The sequence below is a fragment of the Aulonocara stuartgranti genome (genome assembly GCF_965226115.1).
Source record: "Aulonocara stuartgranti genome assembly, chromosome: 13".
NCBI lineage: Eukaryota > Metazoa > Chordata > Actinopteri > Cichliformes > Cichlidae > Aulonocara > Aulonocara stuartgranti.
The window spans coordinates 16,854,347-16,873,165 of NC_138949.1; the positions used below are offsets into that span (position 1 = coordinate 16,854,347).

Consider the following 18,819-nt stretch of genomic DNA (forward strand, 5'->3'; position numbering starts at 1 on the left):
GATATTTAGTTTAATATATAGCAATCTAACAGAATATCTTATCCATTTGCAGGAAAGGCAGACTCTGATGCTTATCAGGAATTTTGCACGAGCATATGTTTTTCATACTGAAAATTAAACCAGTATTTAAAGGCTCAAAAGAAATTACTTCAGCAAACATGACTATACTTGGAGTTTTTCCATTTCTGCAGGGTTTTAGAAGTTCATAAGATACAGCTTTCCTTAGCTGGACACAGTTAACCTTTAGCAATATTCCCTTAAGTAGTGGATAAATGTGACCAATCTTCCTCTTGCCCAATTTTTCAAACTAAATTTGCTTTAGTAAGACCATGAGCTCTGTGAATATATGCGAGATTAATGGTTGGGAGTAGGGAGCATTATTGAATTACTGTTATGATCTGATAAAACAATAATAGTGAGTGATTGTAGGTCAGTGTTTAAAGTCAAGGTTGAGCCACAAAATATTACAAAAGTCTTGCCGTTTGTAAATCTGTGGGAAAAAGGAACAGCCATACTCTCTCAGGATACCTCTATTGTGTAATGCTGAAAGGGTCAGGGTTCACACACACACACACACACACACACACACACACACACACACACCCCCCCCCCCTCATGGGAAGTAGCTGGCAAAGAGGGCTGCTTAGAAGAACAATGCTAATGTGTGTTCAGTCTGTGGAAACACAGGAAATAATAAATATGGCTGTGTGTGTAAGCCCAAGCTTAGTTTCTTTATTATAAGACATCAAGCAGTATTTTTGAAGGACAACACTAAAGCTGATTTATTAGATAAAAAGGTCCAAGTCAGAGAAAACATTACCAAAACACTTCAGTATAAATATCCATATGTGCAGTAAAGATTTTCATACAAAATGTGAATATATTAATAGAAGATATCAAAACAGTGATGCACTTAGTTGTAAAAATATTGACAGAATAGATGATACAAAGTGGTGACTCACTTTTTCTCCTTTACCTCTACATTCACTAAAGTATCTGGAACTATTCCCATACTAAAACAACAATCATTAGTGTTGCACCCGCCCATTCCCCTTACACATCAGCACGCGCTTATAGAAACAATCATGCTCTGTCATCAGTGTGAGCTCTGTCTTCAAGCTGATGCAGTATCATAGATTTCAGGGCACTGTACCTGCAGAGGTGGGGAAAAGAAACACTCGAATAAAGGCTTTGTGTTGCATGTTCACACTTAAACCCAAATACATATTTATTTATTACTGAAGAGTGGTATTATTTTAATGAAAAGACTGAACAAAGAATGTGTTATGAATGACTTGTTCGTCAGACTGTCAGTGGAGCTTAGCTACTCAGAACACAAATCCTAAAAAAGAATACAGGTTGAGACAATTTGATGCAAGTTAACTGTAACCATGAAAGGCACAGTTGCGATTCCATCACTGACTTGTAGTAATTCATGGAAACGTTATCCCAACCTTAAACCTGATCTTAACATTGCAATGTAATATTTTTCTTATGATGATGTGCCTTTTGTCTCCAGAAGAGAAGCAAGTCTGAGAGTCTGTTTACCACAGAACTGTGTAAACAGACTCATAAGGCCACATGAGTCATAAAAGTACATACAATGTCAGGCTTAGTAGGCTGAAATCTCAGTCATATGAGGTGAAAGATTATATAAGCTTGCAAACAATAAGCCGTGACACTGTCCTTAACTGAAGAGTGACTGCCTTGTTTTGATTCAGTAATACTGACAGGAAACATGCATATTGGCTCCACATCATGAAATAAATCAGTCGAGATTTACAACATTTATGAGAGGAGAGACTCTTGACTTACTTTTTGGTCAGTTTGATTATTTCACGTTCCTCTTCCTCTTTCAGTTTTTCTACAAAGCTGTCTAAAACGGGAATCTCAAACTTTATGTACTGGGCAACCTGGAAAAAGATAAATTCAAACATATCATTTTGAGGGAGAACTATCCACAAATAAATGTTACACAAAACAAGGCTTTTTTCCTTTCCCCTGGTTTAGCACTAAGATGGCAGAAAGCACTCATTACTGTTATTTATTGTATTCTTGTGCTTTTCAGTGCAACTGATATATTGTTTGCTTTTATGGAAAGGTCTGCATTTTGTGTGAGAGTGAATATTGCGACTGGAATCTGCTGCAATTGTGGCCCATATACATAGCCAAATAGATGAATACCTGTAACTTGTGCACTTTGTGTTCACACCTGCAGGAGTAATTGGGGTGTCTGCATCCCATTCTTTTTTATTCTTTCTTAACTTCATTGAGATGTATAGATATAGTATACATAATATAGATGTATAGATATTTGTTTACCCATTATTTGGGACTCTAATCCTAATTTATACTCTGTTTAAAAAAAAAAAAAATTAATAAATATGACATTTACTGTTCATTATTAAATTGTTGTTTTGCCTGCAGGGAGCTCAGAAAATGGATATTTATCGTGTTATTTTAAATTTTCCCAGACATAGCATAACATACACTTTTTTGCAGAAAGTGATAATCAAACTGCTAAACCAAATGCACACTCTTAGCACATAACACAAACAAAATAAAATATACTTTAAACTACAAATACTTAAATCAACAAATATTTATTCCAAGAAAAAAAAGCCCTCAACTTTATTTGAAATAATCAACTGAACACGTATTGAACAGTTTTTCAGTTGTCTTAATACAAATTGTCAAAAGTCACTTCTGTGTTTTACCCAGAGAAAACTGGGAATAAATATTACTTTGGCATTTTGTTTAAAACTCTAATCTTTTAAAAACTATAAGATGACACGACAATAATAAAAGGACATGTCAATGAACAATGAACCGAAATCAGACAAGTGAGATTTGGCTTTAAGTTATTATTTTAAATAAAGGTAAAACTTTTGTTTACTTGTGGAAAAATAGTGTTGCCTTTCTTAATTTAGAGTGATTCAAATGATAGACTATTTGGGGAATGTACCGAGCAGCAACCTTATTTATATTACAGTGTTGTCACAGATTTAGTCATGTTAGCCATTGTTACATCAGTCCCTAAACAGGAAATCTTTTCTCAGCTTGCTAATTATAACCCAACTGTCTATCATTGAGCCATTGTTTTGTTGTGCGTCTACAGAAAAAAGAGAAAAGAAAAAAAAAAAGAAGTCATGTGCACAAGATAAAAGAAGAGTAGTGGCACTAAGCCCATCCTCACATCATATGTGACTTCCTCTCCCAGGTCTGCCTCTGTGATAAAGATCTTGGAAATTTTCTCACAGGGTCCATAAAGCACACGTGTCACCAGTGGGTATTCACCAACCCTCAGTCGTGTCCTTTCTGCAAGGTCATAAGCAAAGTCACACACACACACACACACACACACACACACACACACACACACACACACACACACAATAAAAAAAACATAAACAAATTAATTAAAAAAAAACAAACAAAAAACAACAACACAGATTGAAAGGTCTCACTTACCACCCGACTCATGCACCATGTAAAGAACAAACTCCTCAGCTTTATTCTCCACCTTAGAAGACAGAAGTATTAAGGCAGGCATAGAAAGCTTTTAGTTCAAAAACAATGTTGCTGTTATGCCAGCAGGTTAGAAGGACTGGTTTCCTTGAGTATGCTGCCTATGAAACTGTAGCTGTCTCCAGGCTAGCACTGTGCGTTTGTCAGTGGCAAGATCCAGTTTACCACTGATTTACCGAAATGATCACCCATGATAATAACGGCTTACTTCACTCACATTTTCAAGTATATAAAATTTATCAAATGAATACATTAATAAGGTAAATACTTGATTTTAATCAACTTGAAGTGAGACCAGTATCTTTATTGCTCACCCTAAACTTGTGTAGCAGCAGGTTCAGGACTTGGCCAGTTGTCATGGTGCTGTTTACTCTTACGTTAGTGACTGAACCATAGGCTGGAGTAAAAACAGATGTCTGGAACACAATAATGGAAAAATTCACAACAGAAAATGCCCATGTAGAATACAGAGTACTAGTAGAGGCGCTTTGCTTCATCAACACTTCAGTATGGATTCCTAGGCTTGAGTGCCCTGGACATTTTCCACAGGAAGTCTAAAACAGAAAGGAAATCTCTCACTATGTACCTGGACTCTGTTCAAAAACAACATGCACTTACAGTGGGGCAAAAAAGTATTTAGTCAGCCACCGATTGTGCAAGTTCCCCCACTTAAAATGATGACAGAGGTCAGTAATTTGCACCAGAGGTACACTTCAACTGTGAGAGACAGAATGTGAAAAAAAAAATCCATGAATTCACATGGTAGGATTTGTAAAGAATTTATTCGTACATTAGGGTGGAAAATAAGTATTTGGTCACCTCAAACAAGGAAAATCTCTGGCTCTCACAGACCTGTAACGTCTTCTGTAAGAAGCTTTTCTGTCCCCCACTCGTTACCTGTATGAATGGCACCTGTTTGAACTCATCATCTGTATAAAAGACACCTGTCCACAGCCTCAAACAGTCAGACTCCAAACTCCGCCATGGCCAAGACCAAAGAGCTTTCGAAGGACACCAGGAAAAGTATTGTAGACCTGCACCAGACTGGGAAGAGTGAATCTACAATAGGCAAGCAGCTTGGTGTGAAAAAAATCAACTGTGGGAGCAATCATCAGAAAATGGAAGACATACAAGACCACTGATAATCTCCCTCGATCTGGGGCTCCACGCAAGATCTCATCCCGTGGGGTCAAAATGATCATGAGAACGGTGAGCAAAGATCCCAGAACCACACGGGGGGACCTGGTGAATGACCTGCAGAGAGCTGGGACCAAAGTAACAAAGGTCACCATCAGTAACACACTACAACGGCAGGGAATCAAATCCCGCAGTGCCAGACGTGTTCCGCTGCTGAAGCCAGTGCATGTCCAGGCCCGTCTGAAGTTTGCCAGAGAGCACATGGATGATACAGCAGAGGATTGGGAGAATGTCATGTGGTCAGATGAAACCAAAGTAGAACTTTTTGGTATAAACTCAACTCGTCGTGTTTGGAGGAAGAAGAATACTGAGTTGCATCCCAAGAACACCATACCTACTGTGAAGCATGGGGGTGGAAACATCATGCTATGGGGCTGTTTTTCTGCCAAGGGGACAGGACGACTGATCTGTGTTAAGGACAGAATGAATGGGGCCATGTATCGTGAGATTTTGAGCCAAAACCTCCTTCCATCAGTGAGAACTTTGAAGATGAAACGAGGCTGGGTCTTCCAACATGACAATGATCCAAAACACACCGCCCGGGCAACAAAGGAGTGGCTCCGTAAGAAGCATTTGAAAGTCCTGGAGTGGCCTAGCCAGTCTCCAGACCTCAACCCCATAGAAAATCTGTGGCGGGAGTTGAAAGTCCGTGTTGCTCGGCGACAGCCCCAAAACATCACTGCTCTCGAGAAGATCTGCATGGAGGAATGGGCCAAAATACCAGCTACTGTGTGTGCAAACCTGGTAAAGACCTATAGTAAACGTTTGACCTCTGTTATTGCCAACAAAGGTTATGTTACAAAGTATTGAGTTGTATTTTTGTTATTGACCAAATACTTATTTTCCACCCTGATTTACGAATAAATTCTTTACAAATCCTACCATGTGGATTCATGGATTTTTTTTTCACATTCTGTCTCTCACAGTTGAAGTGTACCTCTGGTGCAAATTATTGACCTCTGTCATCATTTTAGGTGGGGGAACTTGCACAATAGGTGGCTGACTAAATACTTTTTTGCCCCACTGTATTGTATCTGAGAGACTGATGCAGGAACACAGTGTAACCCCTTTTTTTCTCCTCCCTGTGGCACATTAATGAAATGAGATCACAGCTGGCTATTGTAAAACTCAGCAAAAGCACAGGCACACCCACACAGGAAAGCACTGCCCCTCTGCACCTGGAGATGTGTCAACAACCAGAAACATTAACGGGTGTACTGTTATGCGTGTTCTGTTTATGTACCTTATGGTTGTAGAAGTGGCCGTTGATTGAGAACCTGTGTGTGCGCAAGCGCTGCAGGTCTCTGGCAGTGTGAGTCTTTGACCTCCTCTGAACACGCATGAAGGAAGCATCACTCCTGGTCCTGAGTAGCTGAGGAGAGTCATCCTCATCCTGACCACCCACGTCACCACCTCATTGAGGGAGACACATAAAGAAAAAACACACCTGTTTTAACACAGGTACATTGATTCAACTGCAAATACCTAATCACCAAATAAGGTAGGAGCAGCTCCTGATTAGGCATAGAGAAATAGTCCAGAGAGCCTTATTAAGTTCAAAACCAACCACAACATTTAAGTGACTTTGAACGTGACACGGTTGTTGGTGCCCGAGAAGACGGTCTGCGTATTGCAGAAACTACTGATCTATTGGGATTTCCCCATAGAACCATCTCTAGGGTTTGCAGAGAACACTCCATAAAAGAGAAATATCCAGTAAGCAGCAGGTAAAAATGCCTTGTTTATGTCAGAGGTCAGTGGAGATTCGGCAGACAGCTTTGAACTGAAAGGAAGGGAATAGTAACTCAAATAAGCACTTGTTACAACCAAGGCATGCAGAACATGTTGAATCTCGAAGCAACAGCAGAGGACAACAACAGGTGCCATTCCTGTGAGCTAAGAACGGGAAACTGAGGCTACGGTTTACACAAGCTGACCAAAATTTGACAATAGAAGACTGGAAAAATGTTGCCTGGTCTGATGAGTCAGTGTTTGTTGCAAGATTCAGATAATATAGAATTTGGTGTAAATGACATTAAAGTACGAATCAATCCTGCCCTGTATTAACCCCTCAGGCTGCTGGTGGTGGATTGTCAGGGTGGATATTTCTTTGGTGCGCTTTGGGCCCCTTAGTGGCAACTGAGCAGGTGACATTTAAACCTGAGTTTTGTTGATAATCATGTCTGTCCTTTTATGGCAACAGTGTACCCATCTTGTGATAGTTGCTTCCACCAGGATAACGTACTATGTCACGAAACCTAAATCGTGTCAAACTGGTGTCTTGAACATATCAGTGAGTTCACTGCACTCTCTGCAGTCACCAGATCTCAATCCCATAGAGCACCTTTGGGATGTGGTAGGCAGGAGAGTTGTGGATGTACAGCCAATAAACCTGCAACAACTGTGTGTTGCTATCATGTCAATATGGACCAAAATCTCATAATTGTCTCTAGCACCCTTCTGGATAAAGAATTAAAGCCGTTCTGAAGGCAAAAGGGGGTCTAATCCAGTAATGGTTATACTGGCTTAGACCTCCTTTTGGGATAATAAAGTGGACAGTGAGTGTAGATTCAATAGCCTGTGCTTCATACTGACATTAAATGTAACATTAAAATATGTGAACAATCATTTTGGGGTTAGGGGAGAACATATTTCATACATTTATATCCAATAAAAACTATTCATCTGCTGACACATTCTTTTTACATGAGCAGCAGCAGCAGCCTAGTTTTCACCCTGTGGTATTTTCTTCCCAATTATGAGACAATTATTAGCATCAATAAGTAAAATGATTTCTTGATTTGTTATCAGCACCCTTGTTCAGTTAATTTTTTGAAAGCAATTTATATAGTTCAATAAATACAATAATGTCCAGGATTTTTCCAATAATCAATCATAAATCAAACAGCTATTAATATGGTGTTAAAGTCAGACAAATCTTGCTCCTCAGAGCTAGCTCTGACAAATCAGTGTTACACTACAAGTTAACAAGAGTTTTCCAAATTAGCTTTTGAGACTCTCACCAGTACACTACAACTCTACAATCACAATCTAACAAAACTTATAACAGTAAAAAGTAGATCATATAGTATTAGTTGTGAATATTCATTTTTTCTTCCATATATTTTTTAATTTTGTCATATAATGGGGACCACATCACCACTGTATGACAAAATGTTAAACCACTGATTCAGTGGTGATTCATGCTGCGTTGTTTACCTTTAGTCATAAGGTGCTTCTGTGAGAAAACAGATGCTATCAAAACCGCTTAGTGATGGCTTTGAGGCCTTTCTAACAAGTCTAACTGGTTATTTATAGAGCTGGTGATCTGATTTCAGTGGCATCTCTTGATCGTATGTGCCCAACATGTGAGTCTACCTTACCAAAGTGCTTAATGAAGCACTTGTGGGACCATAATCTCCTTCAGTAGGTGTGTAATCTGAACTAATCCAGCACGTGTGTGTGTGTGTGTGTGAAAGAGAATAGCCGCACGTGTTTCAAACTCACCTGCTGGTCCGGTTTCTCGGTCAAGCGAGTTATTATTAGACTCTGCTGACACCTGCTTCGCCACGGTAAATCTGCCGTTTTTGTAGAAGACAAACGAAGGGAAAAGTTTTTAAACCTCGAACACCAAGCGTATCATATTTGATACATGAGTTTTTATGTTATCTTTACATTATCAGTGTGATGTTAGCAGTGTGCAGTTAAATTGCACAATACATATTTAAGCCATACGTTGCACAAAAATGTCAGACGTAGCAATTTTTAAACTGTAGTATGATACAAATACAATAGAAATTACAAGTCAAATCTGCAAATTGATAGTTACTTTTTTAATGTTAGACATTTCCATAAACATTCCAGTTTTAAAAATGAGAATTTTCTCGCACCTAATGTCATAGTTCAGGCTTTTACAAGGTTAATGTATCTTTACAGTTTATGTGAAGTTATTGTATTTACCTTGTTCTGAACTGGTGAGATGTGATTGAAAGCCTTAAGTAAGCAATGGATTTACATTTTTGCAGACGGCTAGATGAGCAGATTAGCATCTTTCAGATAATTATGATGCTACAGTAAAAAGAGGATTAGCTTAGCTTAGCTCAAAAGTAGAATAATTGTTTTAATTATTCTGAGTATTGATGAAACTGCCAATCATTCTCTTCAGAAACATATCATTGGCTTTTGGCTTCAAAGTGCTTAGAAATGGACTGAAATTAGAAGCTGGCATCTTAATTAGGTCGTTATACCTGCTGAAACGAAATCTTTCATTGTCATCATACATCTGAAGTCTTATTGGTCGACATAGACCCCAGTAGATGTTCAGCAGCCCTTCAAGAACAAACTCTCCATCCTCCTGCATACAGACACAAACACACGTATGACAACAAATTATCAACAGTCATTGTCAGAGGGGATATCCTGCTGGCCTGCAGCCACCATGGTTTAATATCAGGTGTACGTGCTGGGACATTCGCTCACAGCTGCAGGGTGAGCTCTGTCATCTCTCAGAAACTGTGGAAAAAAAGGGCGTGTCACACAATCCTTTTTACAAGAATGAATCACGTCTGGGAGGGCCGAAATGGAACAAAGTCTTAATAACTGCTGTGGGTCACGTACACGCAGGGGGAGAGTTTGTTGTTTTTGTTGAGAAAAAAAAGTGAAACTCTAAAATTAGAATAGATTGGAAACTATGCCGTACGTGCTTTGGATGTAGAAAACAAAACTGTTTGCTTTTACAGCTAAATGCAAAACACAAAAGGCAGAACTAAAGCAGAAATCAAGGGCCTTCGGCGTGTTAACATGAAAAATAAATCCAGAGGTTCAACAACAAGTCAAGGTTTATGTGCTTTGTATTAAAGCTAGATCAATGATAAATCAGATACCACACATCTGTGACTGTGATAACAGCCATCCACCACACTTTTAGGACGTCCGCTTGCCTGAAACAACTTGTTATATCATCACTATAACTAATTCATTACCCAGAAATACAATAAATATCATTTAACAGATTTGCTGAGGGGAAAAGCTGATGAATCAAATTATTATGCAGTTTCAACAGCAAAGTAACACAGATAAGAAATAATTCCTAATTCTCAGAAGCCCAACTGCTCAGCTGACACCAGTAAAACCAACAAGCATCGATTTTTAAAGTATAATTTTTATGTAATAAAAAGTAAAATCATTGGAAAAGGCTGAATATATCTGGAATTCATAAGTCACAGAGAATTTTAAATGTATGCAAGTTTTGACATTTCAATTTACATACATTCCAATAAGATTGAATCATTTCCACTGAAATGTAATAAATTTTAATGGATTCTTCTAATTAAGGAGGTGTTACATACAAACATGTGGCTTCACTGAGCTCAAACAGATTAATTATTAATTAAACAAGAACAAAACAATTCATATTAGAGGGCAGATATTTTATGTACTTTTTGAGCAGCTTGCATGTGATGCATCCTCGTGTATGCTCTGCTTTCATGCATTTCACTTGTGTGCATGAGACTGATTGTTGAAGTAACCACATGATGAACAATTTTTACAGGCGTCTGAGCCGTTACAGACATAATCCTCATGTTTTGTTTTTTTAAACTTTTAATGAGTTGATTTGCATTGAAAATGTGTGCGTTTGTGTATTTTTTTCTGTTGGTTTTATAACAAGGGATCAGGAGGAGGCATAATGGTTGGAAATGACTGAAAGAATAATTATGCTTGTTTTCATTTTCATAATGATAACAATCATAAATGTTAAAGAGTGGAAAGAAGAGACAGAAAGTGGATTTCTGGAGGCGCTCACGGGGCTTCATTGTTTTGGAAATATAAACATTCAGTGCAGCTGCACCACTGAACCTCGCTGACCCACCACTCCTGAGTTTCCTGAACAGGCATGAACACACCCTCAAGTGCACGCACACAAATTCACACAGATGCGAGTTAGGTCAGCTGAGCTATTTTTGGAGCTAGCGGTTAATCACTCTGCTGCAGCGTGCCTCTATAAAGGCTGGATACACACTCCAGTCCACTCAGACTCAACTGCAAAGACTGGACATCACTTCTATTTCTCTCTGCATGTCAAACCTACAACACAAGTATCAAAGGTGAGAATGATTCCTCTTTTACTTCTTCATTATTAGCTGTTCCTCAGGACTACAAATGAATTATCCCCACAAGTTATTTTTAGAGAAATCCTAGCAGTGTATTCAACATTAACTAAAGAGTTATAAAATTAAGTTAATGATTTGGAAGTAATTATTTTCAGGAAACAATACAGAATAAGGAAAGGGGGAAACATCTTTCAGTTTAGCTCCTGTTTTTAAATTAAAAAAAAATGGTAATGAGTGTAATTAGAGATGTTTACAGATTATGTCAGATGTTTTAGCAGCACAGTTATAAGTTGTCAAATATTAGAAATTACAGCTATAATCTGTATTTCTTTTGATTTTTTCTTGAAAAGAACCCCCTTCCCAGAGTCTAATTATTTTATTGTTCCTCTCCGCTGCAGCATGAAACGCAGACAGTTGTTGCTGTCTCTGCCTCACTTGCCAACCATTACCGAGACACTTGAGGACTTGCCTGTCAACCCTTCATCCTCCCAGTCCACCCAGAGCTCCCAGTCTCTAGAGGACTACATGACCAGCATCCAGGCTCTTGCCCGACCTGTTGAGGCCCCAAGCTACGGCCCTGTCAGACTCCAGAGGACCCCCAGGCTGCGGCAGTTCTCAAAGGCTCAGATGAAGCTCTCAGTTTCTGCCTCAGCACCTCGCGGGTCTCCGCGCACATTAAGGACTTCCAGACCTTCCAGTCTGAATCTAAACAGCAGCACAGAGGATTTTTCCCTCAGGATGAGCAGAGAACGTGACTGCAAGGGAAAGGACCCAGTAGACTGGCTGTTTGGACAGATAAGGACTTAAAGAGAGGTTTGTTTGTTGTTGTGGGAAACCCTGGAGGTACTTTGGAGTATCCAAACAAGGAGCCACAGGAGGAAGTGAACTGCTGGTATTTGCTCAGTGATAAAATCTCTATGTGACTCATGAGCAAAACGAAGACTTATTTATTTTCCTGCACTTCTACATGTTTACATACAGGAATATTTTGTTAAGATGTAAAGGCTATAGTTTGCAATAAAATAGTAAAATAATCAACAGAATCTGAAGTAGCATGTTTTTGTTTCTGAGATTAATCCACAAAGAAGATGATGACTAAAAAACCCTCTTTTTTGTGTGTCAAGTCACACTCTCTAAAAACAAAAAAACCTCTTTAAACGTCTGAGATCTTTTGATAGACTTTTTTTTGGTTTTCTGTCAAATTAAACCCTACTTATTAAAAAAGGTAGATGATCCTAGTCTACTGACAATAACAACAATTGTTATTTGCATCCATAGTGTGAGAGGTTGTGTCCGCAGGCAAGCAGCACATATTTTAGTCAAACCCTGTTACAGAAAGAATTTTACTCTGTACTTCATCTACACTATATAACAGAGGTAAACATTTTAAAACAACACTTGAATGAGTAAATTCTAAATCTGAAATCGTTCTTATAGCAGACCAACTCTCCTGCTAAAATAAACAGACACTCATGTGATCATGTGATCAACAGTCAAACACCCACTGATGACATCTGGAAAGTAATGGAGTGAAAAAAGGGAAGGAGTGACATTTTTCACACTCTATGGACAAATATACACTACTAATCTAAACCAATATTAAAATAGTACATTACATGTTTTTTTTAAAGTATTGATAGCTGATATATAAAAATATGAAAGTCAGCATTCTGCAGGAGCATCTATTTAATGCTGATACTTCTGTCAACTGAATATTCTATTTTATTCAGTGTTATAATAAATATAAATATAGTGAAATATTGTGCAGTATCATACCAAAGCTACAGCTGTAGTTAAAATGACATCCTTTGACCTACTGCAACAAAAGATATAGTAACAACATTTGTAGTAAAATGCTTACATATTAAAACATCACTGGTGATGATCCAAAGAATATAACATGTAATTATATTTAAAGATAAGTAACTATTTTATAGAAGTCCCAAAAGGTTTATTCCATTCACCTGGACGTAGAGTTTTCAGTTGGAAGAACGTTTGGTCCAGATGAACAGAAACAACTTTCTGGGATTTCCTTAACCGGATGTTAGAACATGGATTAAGATATTCTATAGAAAGCATTTTAGTGAGTGTCCCGCCCCCAAGTAAATTCTAATGATAATAATTTTTATGCACGACTTGTAAATGGTCCATTTAATTTTTTTTTTTTGACTGTGCTTCAACTTAAGTTCAAACTTCTTCCATCACAGCTACAAATCTACCAGGATGATTCCTCCCCCGTCTCCGTTGACCTCTTTTAGTCTCAGCATGCTAGTGACATCCAGCGGTGAGAAATGGGGCTACATTTCAAAACCTGGATTCGGCCACTAGAGTGCGCTATATACTCACTGACGGACACCGGAGGTTAATAGAGCAATATTATATACCAACCAACCTACCACTCCTGTGCAACGTTCAGGAGTGGCTGAAGTGAGCCCAGTGTTTACTTAGATCAGGCTGAAACCGTTGCACCATACAACAGTGTGGTAGCCTTTATAGTCTGAAAAATACACCCAAACAGTATCCACCGTTTACGTTTAAGACAAACCCAGATGCTGAAGTGCTCTTTAGCATGTTTTGGAACTTAGCTCTGCAATCTGAGGAGTGAAAGGAGAATTTGACACCTCCGGCAGTCTACACCTGCATTATTACAGATATTGCAGTGATACTCTTTAAAAGTGTACATGTTAGAATTTGTTTTCTTCTCACAGGTCCTGGGGTTGTTTATTCTGGATGGTACTAAACTTCCACCTCAAAGCACCTGACATCTCCTCCTCCAGTATGACTAATACACATCACCTGACTACACCTTTAGAATTTGATCATGAGTGATTCTTAAAAACAACACATATCTCTGCAGCCTCCAACCGCCACTTCACATATGTCTTTCCAAAGACAACCTGAATGATTGTGCAAGTCTGGCTTTGTCTAATTACAGACACATATTTTCTAGCAATTCACAGGAGGAATTTTCTACTTTTATCTTATAATCAAGGAGTGTCAGTACAGTGTAATATTTGTGAGCCGTATCTACAAAATATCTACTGTTCGGTGGATGAAGATGAAGCATGACCCTGTGGTCAGATTGCTCTTGATAACAGTTGACAAAACAAAGAAACTACTTTCGGCTGCTTCCTTATTCACAGGGGGTCATCACAGCGGGTAGTTCGGCGTATTTCAATTTGCAGGGTTTTCTTTTTTTCCCTTTCTGACACAACTCCAAGAGGATTGTGTTTCCTCCTGGAATCAGATAAGGGGTCTTTCACTCCAAGGTGAAACCATGTGGAATTCACTTTCATTTACCAACAAAACCTCCACCAAGACAGTATTTACTTTTAAGGGGACAGTATTGTATTTTGTATATATTAATATCCTTTTCTTTGTTCTTTTTAAACGTAGTTTAGGATGTTTTTAGTGCAATAAAAGTGAGTGCAACATACAGACTTTTGTCATTTGCCCCACTGAAATCCGTTTAAATATACTTGACATAATTTTGAGTATAATTATGCTTTACTTGTTTTTGTTTATGTGGATCTAATACATGTGTAGCATTCATTTGTTAAGATGTCTTGACTAAAATGTCCTTTAAATGTTCAGTGAGAAGTATCAAGTTAAAAAGGTTTTTGATCACAAGTTTTTTAGTTTTTCAAAAAATTATTCATATTTGGGATTATTGGACATGCATTTAAATTGTTATGTGGTACTGGTTAAACTGGTTTTGATATATCAATATATGCTGTTAATGTAAACAATGACAATAAGCACTATTATCACTTGAAGGAGAGGTCAGAGGTTAAATGTGGCATGATATTATTTATTTCTATACAGCACTTTGTATATGTTGACAATACATACCACACTTTATACAGTTTCTAAGTTCTAAGGCTCTTTGGTAGCACTTCCACCAATAAATCATTAGGCTGACCTTGAAGACCCTGATGGATGTGAGCCCAATTTCAACGGACTGTTAACACAACCCCACTCGCCACCCCTACAAAGTTTTATCAGAATTCATTCAAAGGTTTTCGAGCTACCACGTTTATAGACAGAATGGCACACACATATGCAAACACTACCAAAAGCACAATCTCACTGGTAGAGGCAACTATGTTTATAATCTAAAAAAAAGTGCTTGATGATTTATTTATTTTATGACTTATTCCTGCGTTTCCTGTAGTACGACCATCATAAAAGACTGAATTCTTGGCACTGGTCAGTCTTTCTGTACACACCTTGTAAGGTGGAGCGATTAAGAATAGTTGAAGAAATCCTGAAACTCAGACAAGCAGGAAAACAACAAAAGGTAATGTTTTGAATGTGTGTTACACTGTACTTACTCTATGATAACAGAGACAGACTTGACAACAACCATGCAGAAGCACATTAAAGCTTCACCTAGCAGAACTGTTTTAAGGAATGGTTGTTTTCACAGTACAATCTAAACAATGGGACAAACAGTGGGTGCGTGAGAATTGAGCAGATAGTGGTATGAAGAATTCACAGCAAATGGCTGGGCTTCGTGTCCTGCTCCCTGCACACTTGACCCAAGCAGCTTCTTAACCCTAAACCAAGTGGAGTACATCCAGCTGTGAAAACAGGCACTTTTTCTTGTTCTACATGGCCACTATGTTTGTCATTGTCCAGCATTTGAGTGAAAACAGCTTTAGGTAATCAGATTGAGTAGCTTGTTTGCCAGCAAAATTAGCATTTAGGATTCAGTGATGCACCCGAACAAAAGTCCCTGTCAACAGTTCTCATGCAGCTAAACACAGACATAATTCATTTTCATTTATCCTTGCATCAACATTACTGCTGAGCAATATTTCTCCACTAAGAGTGTATTTTCAGTTAAAATAAGACAGCATTTGAACTTTACCACTACAATAAAGCTGATATTTAATTATCAAGAAAGCAAATACATTGTTCTTGACAAAAATAAGTAATATGAATCTAGTAAGAGTTGGTGATGTGTGACCTGTAAAGTTAGCTTATGTGTATGAGTCATTGTCACTGTGAATGCGTCATCGTCTTGTTATGCCCGTGACACAAATTCTCTCTGTGTCTGCTGCTGCTGGTGTTGTTAACTGGAATATTGAGTAATAACCAAAGGCAAAATAACATATGTCTGTAGCCACTATGACATCATCAATGGGTTTGGGGCTCCACTCTCTGATGTGTTGAATTTTTGGATGCTGCCATGTTGGTTTCTTGGAACTAGAAGTGACCACATGCGAACAAGAGGGTGGAGTTCTAAGTTACCAGCTAACACTAATAAACCTGGGTAGAAAGCTGCATTTGTAAACTGTATGGATGCAATGCACAGACACATTTACCTATAATTAATGCATGGTAAAAAGCACCTTTATCATAAGTAAAAGACTAATAAAATACTGGAATTTCCCTCACTGAAACTGAAGCACAGATTTCTGTAGTCTGTACAACACAACAGGCCATATTATTAGTTAAAGAAGTCAATTAAAAAAAAATCTCCAAATACGCACCAACAGCACACACAAACTGAAGAGGCCCAGTTTAATCACTTAAAGTAGTGGAAGTGAGGCACTGCTGACGTTATGAACGGGCCTCAGGGGTCCACACCCACCCAATAAAGTCACTGTGCCCCGTCAGCTGAATTCTACTGCTATACTTTAACTATAAGTTACACTAATTCATACAATATGGTAATGAAAAGGTTAAAACACCCATATCACAGTGAAGTTATTGCAGTACCAGCTCACTTTAATGATTTGGTTCACAGTAGTTTAGTGCTTCTGGAGCAGTCATAAGCAGCATGACAAAGGAGGATACTGATAATGTGGGCTTATGTATGTCAGACTTTGAAACAAATTGTACAAGCAGACAAATGACCTCTTTTTAGCTTCAACGATACATGAGCGGTACTTTCCAGAGCATGACCCCACCAGAAAATTTCAAAACAAATGAAAATGTGTTGAGGATATTGTGTGCTCTCGGTTGAAAGGTCTTGCTTTGCTTTGCCTCTGTAAATAGAGCCTTCAGCTTTCAGATCCTCTTCTGGGGAACCAGCACCCAATTTGGACTTGAGAGACAGACACCCTTGCTAATTTTAAGATCCAGCTTGAAATTGTACTTTTTGATAAAGCTTATAGTTAGGCCTGGATTACGGGACCCTGAATCTTTTCTTTGTAAAGAAACACTCAGTGCATCATGGGAAATCCCCAACAGTATGAACCTGTTGCGGCTTTCCCATGATGCACTGAGTGTTTCTTTTTCAGTGTGTGTGTTTATACACCACTCTGAATTTTTATCATTAGTAATTATTAATCTCTGGCTCTCTTCCACAGCATGTCTTTGTCCTGTTTCCCTCCCCTCGGCCCCACTGGGTCGAGGCAGATAGCCGCCACTTCCTGAGCCCGATTTTGCTGGGGGGCTTCTTCCGGTAAAGAAAAGGAATTTTTCCTTCCCACCGCCACCCAACTGCTTGTTCATAGAAGGTCATTTGACTGTTGTGGTTTCTCTGTCTTTACCTTACAATGTAAAGCACCTAGCGCAACTGTTGATGTGATTTGGCACTATACAAATAAACCTGAATTGAACTGAAATATGTTTGTTTGTTTTCTGGGGGGAGAATAGCAACGCAGCGTGAGCTGAAGGCCCCCCAGTCAAAGTTACCTGTTCATACGTTCTGCTGACTGTGATGGTGACGCCTAGCAGGCATCTGTTAATTAAACTCAGAAAGGCTCTATATCCACTATCCCTAAGACTTCAGTATACAGATAGCTGCGTAAGAGTCATTCACCCACTCAAAGTGGTTCTGAGTGGGGAAACTTCATGGAGGCCAAAACCAGCCTCATGTGGCACTTCCACATTGGCTTCATTTCTGGAGGTTGCCCCTCGGTAATAATACAGAAATCACACACATAGCCCACACTCCAACTCCGACTGGTGTCCCACAAGGTTGCGTCCTCAGCCCCATCCTCTACACCCTGTACACCCATGGCTGTGTGGGTGACTCCAACAAAGACATCATTTTGAAGTTCGCGGACGACACTGTAGTGATCGGTGGCATCACTGGAGGGGACGAAGCGGCTTATAGGAGAAAAGTAGCCAGTCTGGTGCCATGGTGTGAGGACAACAACCTCACCCTCAACACTGACAAGGCAAAGGAGATGATAGTGGACACGAGGAAGAAGAGGAGGCCTCACCCACCGCTGTCTATCTGGGGCCTTGAAATGGAGAGGGTGAGCAGCTTTAGGTACCTGGGCGTCTACATCTCTGAGGACCTCACCTGGACACTGAACACCACACAGCTGGTCAAGAAGGCTCAGCAGAGGCTGTACTTCCTGAGGACGCTGAGGAAATTTGGTATGTCGGCCAAGATCCTCAGCAGGTTCTACAGCTGCATTGTGGAGAGCACCCTGACTAGCTGCATCACTGCATGGTACGGCAGCACTACTGCTATGGACCGCAAACGCCTGCAGAGAGTGATAACAACTGCGGAGAAGATCATCAGAACTCCGCTGCCCTCTCTGCAGAGCATCTACCGTCGCAGAGTCCAGAAGAGAGCTGCCTCCATTCTCAAAGACCCCACACACCCCCAACACAGACTGTTCACACTTCTGCCCTCGAGACGAAGGTTTAGGAGTGCGAAATCCAGAACATCCAGACTCACTAACTCCTTCTTGATGGCAGTGGGGACTCTTGAACAGCTGACCCATTTTGAACAGTAATTTTATTTATTTATTTATTTTTATAAACACCCAGCACGCCCCTGCGGGCGGTTTATCCTTCAAGCTCGGGTCCTCTACCAGAGGCCTGGGAGCTTGAGGGTCCTGCGCAGTATCTTAGCTGTTCCCAGGACTGCGCTCTTCTGGACAGAGATCTCCGATGTTATTCCCGGGATCTGCTGGAGCCACTCGCCTAGCTTGGGAGTCACCGCACCTAGTGCTCCGATTACCACGGGGACCACCGTTACCTTCACCCTCCACATCCTCTCGAGCTCTTCTCT

General features: G+C 39.5%; 1 protein-coding gene and 1 long non-coding RNA gene across 5 annotated transcripts in view; one reads left to right on the forward strand and one right to left on the reverse strand.

Annotated features, from left to right (window-relative positions):
* Positions 1-704: 704 nt before the first annotated feature.
* rassf4a (Ras association domain family member 4a) overlaps positions 705-18,819 on the reverse strand; it is a 28,362-nt gene continuing 10,247 nt past the window's right edge. For all 4 annotated transcript variants that reach the window (XM_082556291.1, XM_082556290.1, XM_082556289.1 and 1 more), the window contains 8 exons: positions 8,973-9,079; positions 8,233-8,303; positions 5,969-6,138; positions 3,843-3,944; positions 3,472-3,523; positions 3,197-3,318; positions 1,816-1,913; positions 705-1,153 (listed from right to left, as the gene is read on the reverse strand). In XM_082556291.1, the coding sequence (XP_082412417.1) occupies positions 1,084-1,153; positions 1,816-1,913; positions 3,197-3,318; positions 3,472-3,523; positions 3,843-3,944; positions 5,969-6,138; positions 8,233-8,303; positions 8,973-9,079 (792 nt within the window). In that variant the 3' untranslated portion in view covers positions 705-1,083. The remainder of the gene's footprint in view (positions 1,154-1,815; positions 1,914-3,196; positions 3,319-3,471; positions 3,524-3,842; positions 3,945-5,968; positions 6,139-8,232; positions 8,304-8,972; positions 9,080-18,819) is intronic.
* LOC309719890 lies at positions 10,354-11,878 on the forward strand. Its single transcript, XR_014280347.1, has 2 exons — positions 10,354-10,829; positions 11,234-11,878. It is a non-coding gene; the product is annotated as an uncharacterized lncRNA (long non-coding RNA).